We start from the raw sequence: 13,126 nt of genomic DNA, 5'->3' as shown, positions 1-13,126 counted from the left end.
ATTTTCTCCAGCATCCCAGCTACAAGGCACATATACCCAGGTCTCAGATACAGCAGGATATAACTCATTTGGGGTCAGTCTTTACTATGTTCAGCATTAGCTAGCTATCTATTAGGTTTTTATTTAGCATCTGTGTCTTCTCACAGCATCTTGGGAGATGCTTTTTGGTGTCAGCATCTCTTTGAGTTGCAGATGAATTGCTTAATGGCAGCAAACAGAAGATGCAGGCTAGCCCTTCCAGACATCCTTCTTTTTCTTGAATGTTCCAGTGGCAAGAAATGCAGCACTTAAAAAGCTTCTGGCTACTCAAAAAGAAAACTCTCTACTCTATCTGCCTGTTCTTATATGAAAATCACTAGCAGTGTCTCTTCAGTGTTTGGCAAAACAAAAATGGAACCACCTGACCTCTGCTACCACTTGTTGGGGCTATTGGTTTAAAAGGCAGAGGTGATGGTCAGACAGATTGAGATGAGATGTATGCTTTAAAGGAAATAAAGTTTCTGAAAAACATTAGGAAAAGGTATTTGGGATAAAAGAAAATAATGCATTCTGCTTTGCTAAGTACATCCTGACAGCTACATGTCTATTTCTGTAGTGGAAATTCTTGTTGCTTTTCTTCTTCCCAGCAAGCAGAGATACAGGAAGGACAGCTGTTAAGCTTGCACAGAAGATCAAAGCATTCTTACAAACAAGATGTTAGCTGACCAATAGTAAGGTTACTGCAGGCAGTTTCTAATTAGATATAAATGACAATACATCATATCCTGTTTACTTGCTATTAACATTTGTTTTAACCCCATAATGACTGAAATACAAATAACTTGAATTCCAACAATTATGTTCAACTTTAGCTATTTATCTATTAAGTTTTTATTTCCAATGACTTTATGGGAGAATAACTGTTCTCCCCCACAATAATCTGATGAGGTAAGTGGAGCAGAGGTCATCTCTTGAGCTTCATAGTAAATTGGTACTTGCATCCAGGTCTCTCTAATTCTACTCTTGTCTTTAACTATTACTTCACACCATTTAGGATGAAATGCTCTCTTCCTGCTTCTCCATATTACATTAACATTTAAAATGAGATCTTTCAATTAAAGGTTTTTAAAATGTATATTCACATTACAATCTGTAATGCGAATAGATATTTTTAAAAATTTAAATGCAAGACTGAGAGAGACAGAGAATGGTCTTGTGCACATACAAAAGGGAACTTGAAATTTCCTTAAACAGCTTGCCTTGATGAGATGTGAGCTGAAGAATAGTCACTCATGGCTAACTAATGTCTGAGAACTGGTGTGGCTACATTATTTATCCATAATTATCCATAATTTTAGCAGACAACTTGCTCCACCAAGCTTCCTCTGTTAGCTGGAAGAGGAAGAAGTGTAATTTCACCTGATTTCCCCTTCTCTTTGCAGTTATTGGTGCCACATAGTGCTATTATCCATGAGGGTTCTCGGGTTCCTTAGATTAGAAGGGAATGCTTGGGAAAATCCACCTCCATAAATCAGAGTCCAATCCAATCCAATCCAATCCAATCCAATCTTTGGTGTTTTGTTAATCCCCTCCACCCATCCTCCATGGTTTCCCTTTTTCTAAGGAAGCAAGAAAGTACTTATTGGCTGAATTCAGATGGCCAATTTGAGCCAACATAGGCATGGCTCCCAGGCAGATTTAAAAAGCAAGGTCAGATGGGTGCAGCTGTTGTTTGTCCTGCTCTCACACTCACTCTGTCCTCTGATGTCTCTGAGATGGATCAAACAGCTACCACTTGGTAGCAAATTCTTTTGCTGTACTCCATCTGTCTTTCTGGGCATTTGAACCCACCAATCTTCTCTAGATGCTCACTGGTATTCTTTAAAAAAAAAAAATCACTGCCACAGAGCACATGTGTGTATAAGCATATAGCTAATAAAAATGTAAGAGAAAAAAAGAAAGAAACCCAAACTGCGCTATGGGGATGGTGCGCAACAACCATCTGACTGTGCCAAAATGCCCACAGCGTGAGATATGGGCACCTCAGGCAGAAGTGTCTGACCAGGATTAGTCCACTCCATTTTGGGGTGGCTCAATTTGGGATGCCTCCGGTGCACACAGAGCTGACTGTCTATATCCAGCCATTAATTTATATCGCAGTCATCTTCCAAGGAGTGGTGAGTGGCTTAATGCTTCCCAGGCAATGATCCACACAGGCAGCTTGCAAGGCATAGCTTCAGACAGAACTATGGCATGTGCTTGTCATCCATTTTCTAGATGAAAATACATCAGCCTAATTTTTTGATCAGTTGAGAACAACACAGTGACAACCTGTTCTCTTCGCTAACAAGTTTTTCAGGACACCAAGCACTGCATTACAAGTTTACATCTAAAAAAATCAGGAACAGTTAGGAAATTTTGCTGCTCACACAGAACATTTCCACACAACACAATGATATCTAACCATGAGGCTGCTGACAGTGTTCATGTACAAAATTTACAAACTATCAAGAAACTTTTTGGGGAAAACAACTGAACACTGCAAAAAAAGTATTAATTTTTAATGTTCAGAAAACTAATGAAAGACTATGAGTCTTATCAAACAGTGCCTGAACACAGGAGCTAGAGCTACACATGCAAAACTTTAAAGAAAGCTATAATTCGTGCTGATCATTTGTTTGGCAGCAAGAATGAATCCTGCTGAGTCCTCTCTGAAAAAAGGCTGATCAGCAAGGTCACAACAACAGTAAATTAAAGATCTATTTTATGGCAACCTGTGTAGCCTTCTAACCACTTCTCTGAAAAAAGGCAGTCATGTTTTCACTAATCATGTTACTATATCTTTTGCAATTCACCAAATGGGTGAGAATTACAAGTAAACCATTATCTGTATTTGATACTAACAGTAGGTCTTTAAGATTATTATTATTATTTATTGTATTTATAAATCAGAGCCACAGCAGGGCTTTGGGCAATGTACAACATATATAAAACCATGACAGAATAGAATCAATTAAAATAAATTTATAGAACATTTTAACAATATGATGATGTTGATAAACAGTCCCAGTCCCAACTGCCAGGCTTCATTCATGGGCAGAGGAGAAGAGGGTAAAATAGATGTAATTTGTAGAGGAGGGAGCCATCCAGATGGAAACTGTCGCTGTCCTCAACCAAAAGCTTGGCGGAACACCTCTACCTCGCAGGCCCTGCAGAATTGCATCAGATCCCACAGGGCCAGGATGGTATTTGGTAGAGAGTTCCACCAGGGCTGAAAAGGCCCTAGCCCTGGTTGAGGACAGCCAGGTGTCTTTAGGGTGTTAACAATCACGTGAAGACAGAGTTCCAGCACCCCAGAGATTAACAAATTTGTTGTGACATGAATTTCTGTGAGCCAGAACTCACTTTGCCACTTGCAAAAATTGCAAAGTAGTAAAACTGTTTCAATTAATACTGAAATGTCATTATCAGCATACTGAGGACTTTTGCAAACAATGGCATTGGCTTGAACTTCAAAATAAAAAGAGGTAGTGAAAGCAAAAAGGAGAGAGATAGAGAGAGAAGTGAAGAAGCCAGAAGCTGCTATAAGCAACATCAGCACACATCAAGCATGACACCTATGAATAAAGGAGCAAAAAAATGTCTACACATATCAAAGCGGATATGGACAATACAAGCAGCTAAGATTCATATGGAAAAACTAACAAACGGATACAGACCACCAGCACAGATGACAAGAAATTGAGAAGTCTTTATTTTATACCTTTCTTGCTCTGGTGAATGCAAACTAGTATCGGGTCTCAAGCAGTTGGTACTAGCACTCCTAGCCCTGTCAAGTGAGGGCTGCAGTTCACTAGTGCCAGTGCATTGCATCCAATGGAAGAAGGAAGAAGAAAAACAAAAAGAAAAACAAAGAAAGGAATACCATGTTAGATATCAAATCATAAGGTAATGTTCTCTTTACATAAAATGTCAAGTCACAATGGTCTAATAAAGATATAATGGAAGGAACTGGCTGGATGAATAATGCTAAAATTTATTTAAAATAAATTAAAAGTCTTGAATTTGATTGTAGAAAAGGAAGAGAGGCTGCAATCTAAAGTCCAGGAGGGACCTTCAGTTTGTTTTAATACGTGAGATTGCACCTCATCAGTGTGAAATGAAACTGGTCCATATAAACTTATGAAAAGGTAGAAAAATACAAAAGCAATATCACTGTTAGAACTTTATTCACTCTGAGAGGTACTACCAAAGGGAACAAAAGATGGAATACAGTTGACCTGAAATGAAAATAGCTTACAATGACATTAATCTACTGTACTAAACTGATAAGTATAGAAATGACACTTTAACTGAAACCTTACCTAACCCATAATAGTTCATCTGTAAATCTTGGTATTTGCGAGTTAAGGCAATTACGAAGAAGTGAAATATCCTGACTAAGCACTGATGTGGCCTTAACATATGCAGGCAGAGTTGAGCTTCACAAAGCAAAATGATTCACAAAAGAAAAAAAAAAAAAGTAAGTTTCACATAGGACACAAATCATAGAGGGAAGAAAATGAAAATTAAAAAAATCTGTAACATCTGTCAGTGCTAACATTGATATCTAAGCGACTTTAACTACCAAGCATTCAAGACTCAAGTGGAAACAATTTACAGTGCAATCCTGAAAAGAGAACAGTGAACAGAGATAAGTTCACTGAAGTTAATGGGCTTGGAAAGCCATAACTCAGTTTAGGATCAAATTGCTAGATTCCTTTGGTTTATGTGGTTAAAAACAGGACATGATTATGGTGTTTACAGTATATTAATAAAATTTATGTTTTGCTCTAAAGGGTTTTAGTCTGTCATATAACAAAATAAGGAAACTGTGTGCTCTAGCAATTTTCTGGGAGTTAGCCCTGTTGAATAAAATGGGACTAAAAAGAGGACTTAAACCTGAGCAGAGTGTCTTAGGATTTCTCCCTATATGGTGGTAGAGGAAAGTGCCATCACAAAAGAGATGACTTATGGTTACCCACAGGGCTTACAAGGTAAGAGAGACACAGAGGTGGTTTGGTATTGCCTTCTTCAATATAGCAACCCTAAACTTCTCCTGTGTCCTCACATCCAAGCATTAACCAGGACTGATCCTCTTTAAGCTTCTGAGATCTGATTAAATCAATTTAGCCTGGACCATCCAGGTCAGGGCACTCCATGTATCTATTAGGTTAACTGATCCTTCTTTACAAGAATCATCTCTTCTATTATATTTTTCTGGAATGTATATGAATACATTTCTTGGTATGTATATTAATAATTTTTCCAAGAACAAATTTCTTACCTGTAAATATTCCAGTAAGTGCCATTCTCTAATAAAGGCATCTTGGGTGGTAATGTTTTATAGTGCTTAATAGAATTTCTTGAGTGTGGCAGAAAAGAAAAAGACCCATGCAAGAAACAAAAATATACAAGTACTGATGAAGAAGCATTTAATCAAAATTCTGCTATGCTGAAGGTGTGGTATAGTAAACTCACTCAGTTTTAAAAATAAGTATTTTCTGAATTATTAGCAGAATATTTTAATGTGTTACTTCTAAAACTTATAACTGATAATAGAGGCAATGAAAACAATAGTCTATTTCTCCCATTATCAGAATACTTTGGCTCTAAACTGTTCAAAGTCAGCCTATTGCAATAATACATTTTGTTAACATATTATGCTTTGGTTGGGATCAAAAAGATCACTTTAGGCAAGCCTGGTAAACCACCCCCACCCCTGGCCACCTTTTTTTTTCTTTGGATTGCAATTCCCTATTGTATCATAACAGCTTCTGAAAGTCCCTTCAGTTTCAAAGGTGATTTGTTGCCATACAATATTGGGGAGTGGGGTGGGATCAAGTCCTATGAAGAAAAACAAACCCTTGAGTGGGTTGAACTAGTCATGCAGTTCTTTGGGTCCTATCCTTCAAGAAAGTATTTTATATGTGCCATTTAATAATGGCACATCTTTGGGGCAAAAGTTCAACGTTTCGAAGATTTCAGTGAGCTGAAACTGATAGTTGAATTTGGGAACTCCAGTTCAAAGCCCCATATATGCTTTAATGTGTGTACAAAGCTCTTGCTTTCACAATGGGTAGCTCTAGGGTTTCCAACCCTTAGGTCCAAGGTGGTTCATCCCCTGGTTTTGGGGGTTTCTCTCCACCATGGATCCCCTGGCCAGTGGTGGAAACTCCTCCCCTGAACAGAGAGATTGTGTGACATCCCCACTCACTCTCTGAATGCCCCCCCAAATCCCCCCACCAAACAAGCAAGGAGACCTGGCAACCTCAGCTGGATTGTAGCAGCTTTTCTGCTGCTGGGGAAAGAGGGGAAAGGCCCCATTTTGACTACAAAAAAGACCATTCCAAGGAAATGGGACCCATGTGGGCAAAAGGCTCATGGGACAGGTTCTGCACTGAGAGAAATCAGGTAGGAAATAACCACTTCTGTGCATCTGTTTGCTCCCTCAATGAAAACACCTTATTGGCCAAGAAGCCCTAGATATGCTAAAAAAGACCAAAGGCATGGGATTTACTACCTAGAATGACTAGTGCATACAAAACAGAATATTTTAAAAAATTAAATAAATGTAATAAACACAAAAGTATGAAGCAAAAGAATGGTGCTGCCATACAGTGGAAGGTCTTTTGTAATGATGCTGAGAGTTGCTTAATTTTGATCTATATGAATGTTCCAGTTCTAGGAGTTAAATCCTTCTACAATGGGATTCTGTTTACCTAGACATAGTAGGAGATGTGAATATATGGTCTTGATGCATTAAGATCCACTGTTACCCTACCTACTAAAGTTCATATATAAAGAAATATTTCAAAAAATTAAAGACTATCTATGTCAAAGCCTTTTACCTGCAAAAGTGCTTATGCAGAATTATACAAATACTACATCAAGGAACTAAAGGAAACAAAAATGGCTTGTATAATCAAAGGGGAAACAACACCAACACACCAGAACTACCCACAAGCAATCTTGGTTACTAAATGCCTGTATTTACCTGGTGGTATGTAGGCACTCTGCACTTCTTCCTCGTTTTGCCCTGGGCAGCATAAGAAGCTCACTGCACAGACAGGATGGACGATGAATGAAACAGATATAAATATGAAGCATTAAATGGCATGAATTATGCCATGGTATGCCAATGAAAACATAAAATAAACTAGAAAGCTTGAACTGAGATAGTTACCTTTATAGGAGTTAAAAGTAGGCATACTAGAATATAGTCTTTTTAAATGCAAGTAAAAGGTACCTTTGATTATCTTGGTTACTTCTTTAAAGTAACGACTACAATCCTGTGCATTATTAGGCTTGTTAAATCCCACTTATTCCAACTGGTTTTAAGCAGCCTAACTCTATACAAAATTACATTGGATACTTTAAGCATTAGTAGTGGTCCTCAGATTTTTATTTCTTGATGCACAATTGGCAGTATATGCAGAAAATGAAACTATACAGAAAACAATTTATGACTAAAAGTAAATGCTAATTAAAAGAAGGCAATATGCCATAGTATAATATAATATATAATCCTATAAAAGGGGAAAAAAGTTTCTATCCCTATCCAAAGAGTTGTAGAAACTTAGAGATTGGTAATGCTTCGAAAAAATTTATGTGTTAATGCATTATAATCAGCTTCCTTTTATCTGTTTGTGAGAAATGTACTGGTCAATAAAACATCTGAATAAAAGTGGGTTTTTTTAGAAGTTTTCAAAACTTCCTTTCTACATGCTTCTACATGTAGCTCAGATCTTCTTTCTCAAAAGGAGTCATAGATAACAGGAACCAGTGAAATAAAACAGAGAAAGTTGCTGTCTAATGTGTGATAACTAGGATTCTATCAAACCAAAAGTATTGATATGTACATGCATCTGCCTCAACAGAAATCACAAAGATACATTTCCATGGTCCCCAAATTAAAGCTTGTAAATTGTCCATGAAGATGTGCCAGTTCAAAAGAATCAAATAATTATATGAAATACTATGGGAATAGAGAGAAAGAAAGGTTTAAACATTATCTAAAATGGTAACATGTGTGCACTATCATAACAACAGGAAAGCATACATTTCACATTATCTGTAATATTACAAAGAATATTTTCTAACTAGTTCGTGTAGCTATCTGCTGGAGACCAGGCCAGATCCTCACTGATATTAATAGGAGCTTGAAGGTATCTTTCCCACAAAACCAGGCTGAATGCTCAATATGCAAAGCTCAGAAATGGGCTGTTGTGCCGGGGGGGGGGGGAGGGGAAGACTGATGGAACTTAAAAAAATAATTTATTTCAATAGGGTACACAGAAGTTTCTTAAAAGTCAATAAAAACGGAATAATAGTGCTGTTTGTAATTTTTCCCCCAAAGGGGGGGGGGGGGTAAAAATGGGATCACAGCTTATATACTCTCCTTTTCTCAGGAATATTCTCCTTTTCTCAGGAATACTCTCCTTTTCTCAGGAATATAGACAGGACCCAGAAAGAAGGATCTTTTTAACCGGACCATTTTCTGTCATCTTGCCCAGCCATAAAGTGATTGAAAGAAGTTGATGAGAAAGTACAAGCTCCTGTTCAAAAGGCATGACTGGAGTTATATATTGCAAGATCATTTGACTATAGGCACTGCTAGGTGTCAAGGTGAACATGGAAAAAGGAGGATTGTTGGTGTGTGCATGCATGGGACTGTAGCAATAGAATAACTCTGAATGTGTGAGTAAAAAGCTGAAGTGTATATGAGAAGTCTGGAAAAAGTAGGATTTGATAGTACTGGGTAATGGAGCCTCCATATGCCACCAGATTAGAAATGTGCTACCAATGCCAAATCTGAACCACAGAGATGCAAGGATGGACTCTGTCTATCACAGTAGGTGATGAAAGGAACAGCTGTGTACTACTAGCAACAAGATACAACTGGCATGGCCCATTGTCCCACTTGAGTACTGGTACAGCTGTTGCATTAGCTCAGAAAAACATGGCTCTTTTCTACTGATAAAAATATGTTTCTCCTGATCAGAGACAATTATTCAATAATATTGATAGCCATGGTAATATCTGCAACAGAATATAAATGCATATATAAACTGTTTTCCATTAAGATTAGAGTATCTTTCACTTCTCGTACACATATTTGATCTAAGCACAATGCCTTAAATAAACCCAAACTCTTCTTGGAAAAATTAAATATAATACGGAGTATATTCCAACACCAGCATAAATGATACAGGTAATTTATAACAGAGTCACATGCCTAACATACCTTTCTTGATCTGACAAATACAGGCTATCCACATCTCTGGACCTGCGGTCAATCGGGCTTCGGGAGGCATCATGGTGTCTAGTTGGAGAACGTGATCTTCTCATTTGATGAATTTCATCTAAACTCCTGAAAGTGTTTACAGAATCACAAAGATGCATGTCAATGATTTTCCTTCCTTGAATTCTGCTGTTTAATTGAGGTTCCTCAGACATCAGATGATCTGGATGTAAAGATTCCCCTTCCCCAATAGAGGGATATCCAGAAAGATTGCAAAATTCATACTGTTCAAAAGAACTGCAAGCTGAAATTAGATACCTGCCTACTTTTGGTCACAGTCCTCTACAATGTTCGTTAAAATAACTACACTAATAACTCAAGCAAACTGTATCCAGGTACTGGAAAGCTCTTTCTATTGTTATACTGGAAGCACCACAAAGTGTTTCCTAGGCTAATTAAAAGTCGTGACACCTTAAAGACTAAAAACGTTTATCCTAGCATGAACTTTTTAAAGTCAAACTCAGTTCTTCAGATGCAATGAAGAAGAAATCATATTCCACATTTTTATAAAGACAATTACCAAAGGAGAGGGATGGGGAATGGAAGAGCTGTGGGCAGAGACAGGTGTGATTATCTTTGTAAGGGACTAGAAAAGATTACAGATTGTTACATGTAATGGATGATGATGACAGAGCTCAGAGGTTCCAGCCTCTCTCTCATATAGGTTAAAAAACAATAAACTGGAGAGGAAGCAGTATGAAACATAAAACAATAACTGAGATAAGTAAAGGGTTATACTATATTACAACATGTTAAGAAAAGCCAATTAAAGTTGATACAGGAAAGGACTGCATTTCTATAGTGATCTATATATTTGGAGGACCTGTCAGCCTAATGTTATCATTAAGGATGGGCACAAGCCAGGAAAATGGAGTTTTATCCTGGTTTGTGATTTCTCATGGACCACAAACCTTCATGAACCTTCCTGTTTACTGAACTGTTTTGTTTTGTGTGGTTTGTGATACAATAGAACAGCCCCATTTTGGGCTAGAGATTCCAAACTCGCAGCAAGTCTCCAGCTGACTCTCCTCTACTAGTCAAAACTAAGATGAGGGTCAGGCACAGCAAGGGCAGCTGATGATGTTAAGCCCAGCAGGGAGGGGTGCCCTGAGGTGCAGAAGTGGAGGGTCCAAAGTGCAAAAGGTGGGATCTAACAGGAGGTCTAGCACAGGAGTGGGGTGGAGAGTTGGAAACCAAGGGGCATGTACAAGGGCAACTGATGATACTAATGCAAGGGGTGATGCCCAGAGGCATGGAAGTCAAGGATCCAAGGGTCCAAAAAGTAAAAGGGGAAGGGGAGAAATTGGGGGTTCAAAAATCCCACTGAGGAGGGGTGTGGGTCCTCAAATGAGGAACCAACTGGCTGAGCTCCTCTGCTCAGCTTCAGCAGGACAAGTGCCTCAGAGCCCTGAGTAAGCGCCAAACACCCCCAAACTCAATGTTTTCACACTGAGGAATGGCTTCCAGTTCCCTTTTTTTCTCTGCCTCTAACTCTGCCTAACTGCCTGCTGCAAAGTAAAAACAGCTGCATGAGCTGGGGATATGCATGCATTCTGCTCCCACAGGAGCTCTCTTGTTGGTAGCCAGCACTGCCTGTGGAACTCTGGAGGCCACTATTGGTGTTCCCAGGGCTGCAGAAGTTCATTCCCCACATTGCTTTTACAATAAACTGATTGGTGCCAGCATGTCTGTTGCATGAACTGCTGACATGAACTACATGAACCTCTGTGAAAACCGCAGAGATTAGTGGGAGGTTCATTAAAGACGCAGTCGCAGGGCCCTCAGCTCACAAACTACAAACCAGGCAATTTTCATGATGAATTTAAGTTTGTGACTAGGTTCATGACCATCTCTAGTTATTATACCACCGCAAGCCCAGATAAATGAGGCCTTGTAGTTAAAAGATTGAAGAGACTCCACAATCTGCACAACAAAGATGGGTGGTCTAAAATATTAAAACTAAAATGACTGTACTGAGCCCACAATACAGCATACTTTATGGTTTACAGCATACTTTATTCAAGAGCTTCCTAAAAACTTATAGGCTGCTGAACTTTTCCATTACATGTAATATCTCTTTGTAACACTAAAGCAGGAAAAATTTAGCAACTAAATTAAGATATATTAAGTACTTCTCATATAAATGAAATTAGTGGTAATAGAACATGCAAAGTAAACTAGTAATAGATATAAACATTTGATAAAACTTTAAATTTTTATAATTGAAATTCAGAGCCATAACACTAATTTTCAAAGTTAATGAAATATACTTAGTAAGTTTCTGTGACCCACAAAAAAAAGTCATTACCCACAAAAATATTTAAAAGGAGATAATCTGTAAAATGAATAGGGAAGATAGCTAGGGCAGGGATAGAGGCTCTTGGTTTGGCATAAAGCTTTAAAAAAGCAAAATGTGAGGGATTTTTTTTTTCTAGAAAAAGAGGTGCTAGAACTCTCAAGAGGCAATTGAAGGAGAAACACATGGTTGCTTCTCATGAACTTTTAAAAACATTTTTTGAGAATTTTGTGTCCATGAAGAGGTTCTGGATCTCCATTTTGCTGTATTCCCCCAGAAAAAAAAAATTCTGGTTTCCACATAAGCATTGTGTCTTTTTCAAAAGAATCACTCCAAATCTCCCATGAAGTTCATACAAAGAGAATTCATAATCCGGCCCCTTCCCGCCCGCGCCGACTTCAGGCGGCTATAGGGCGGGGGCCGTTTTTGCCTCCCCGGAAGGAGAGAGGCAACGGCCGGCACATACGGGGAGTTTAGGGGGCGTGGTTTGTTGGGGCTTTATCAGCCCGACCACGCCCGCGGCCACGCAGTTCTGCTGGCCGTTTTGGGTGAAGACGTGGCTTCCCCGTGCTTCGTTTCGCGGCAGCAGGGCCTCTTACCTCCCGAGTCGGCTCCGAGGCTTCCAGCTTTTGCGGCATCGGCCGCCTCAGGTTCCGGTTGGGGAGGGGAGTTTTTTCGGCGCGACAGCAGTCGCGCGCGTTTGTGTGGAGCCCGGCAGCTTTGCCTTCGTCGCGGCCGGAGGCCGCGCTCGGTGGGGAGGGAGCTCTAGTTCCGAGCCCCTGCCTCGTCAGCGGCTTGGACGGGCGGCGGGCGGCTGCACGCGCATTTAGGGAGCGCGTTCTTTGGCTCCCCGGGATCGGCGCTTTGAGCGCCGCTTAGCTGCGCGCGGCCCGCGCCCCCCCTCCCCCCCGTTTTCCGGGCTTGGCCTCGCTGTTCTCAGGGGCGTTGGTGCGCCCAGCTCACCGCACTCCCTCCCCTTCTAGGATCGTTTGGGCCTTATTAGCCCTTATTGGGCCCTGTGGCAGGCCTAATTACCTGCTTGGAGTAGGGGTTAGGTGTGTGGACTCCTATTAAGGAGAACTTGGTTTGATTCCCCACTTCTCCATTACCACTGCCAGGGGGCATTTCTTGTTTGGAGGGGATATAAGGCTCAAAACATGCCCAAGGTTCAGGGAAAATCTAAGGGCAAGCAGCCCTTGAGGGCTAAGAAAAGACCCCACCCTGGGGCTCCCCCAGGGACTGAAGAGGAGGCCCAAACCAGACAGGCTATTGTCAACAGCCTCGAGGCGCTGGAAAGGCATCATGGTTTGGTCCCGGGGTCGACGGGACCCGCCCGGGGGCGCAAGGCAGCGTGCACATCAACCAGGGCCTTTAAACAAGAAGTCCTGGCTCGACTTTCCTCATTACAGGAGTCGGCGTCCCGTCCTGGGCCTTCTGATCCACCGGGACAGGAGCCATCGGATGACGGCTCAGATGTCGAAGAAGGTAACGCCCCGGTGGGGCCGACT

At 40.3% G+C, this 13,126-nt stretch overlaps 1 protein-coding gene across 32 annotated transcripts in view; it reads right to left on the bottom strand.

Moving 5' to 3' along the window:
• The window catches only part of RIMS1 (regulating synaptic membrane exocytosis 1), a 479,645-nt gene that overhangs the window by 155,896 nt on the left and 310,623 nt on the right, over nucleotides 1–13,126 (bottom strand). For 13 of the 32 annotated variants that reach the window (XM_060235727.1, XM_060235697.1, XM_060235825.1 and 10 more), the window contains 3 exons: nucleotides 9,266–9,391; nucleotides 7,016–7,078; nucleotides 3,743–3,832 (listed from right to left, as the gene is read on the bottom strand). In XM_060235727.1, the coding sequence (XP_060091710.1) occupies nucleotides 3,743–3,832; nucleotides 7,016–7,078; nucleotides 9,266–9,391 (279 nt within the window). Of the gene's footprint in view, nucleotides 1–3,742; nucleotides 3,833–4,343; nucleotides 4,461–5,305; nucleotides 5,384–7,015; nucleotides 7,079–9,265; nucleotides 9,392–13,126 lie in introns of those variants that run through there. The other 19 variants (XM_060235653.1, XM_060235663.1, XM_060235672.1 and 16 more) reach the window with 5 other exon arrangements.

The sequence above is a fragment of the Heteronotia binoei genome, chromosome 1 (assembly GCF_032191835.1).
Source record: "Heteronotia binoei isolate CCM8104 ecotype False Entrance Well chromosome 1, APGP_CSIRO_Hbin_v1, whole genome shotgun sequence".
In the NCBI taxonomy this organism is placed as follows: Eukaryota; Metazoa; Chordata; class Lepidosauria; order Squamata; family Gekkonidae; genus Heteronotia; species Heteronotia binoei.
This window is presented reverse-complemented; position numbering and strand designations above follow the sequence as displayed.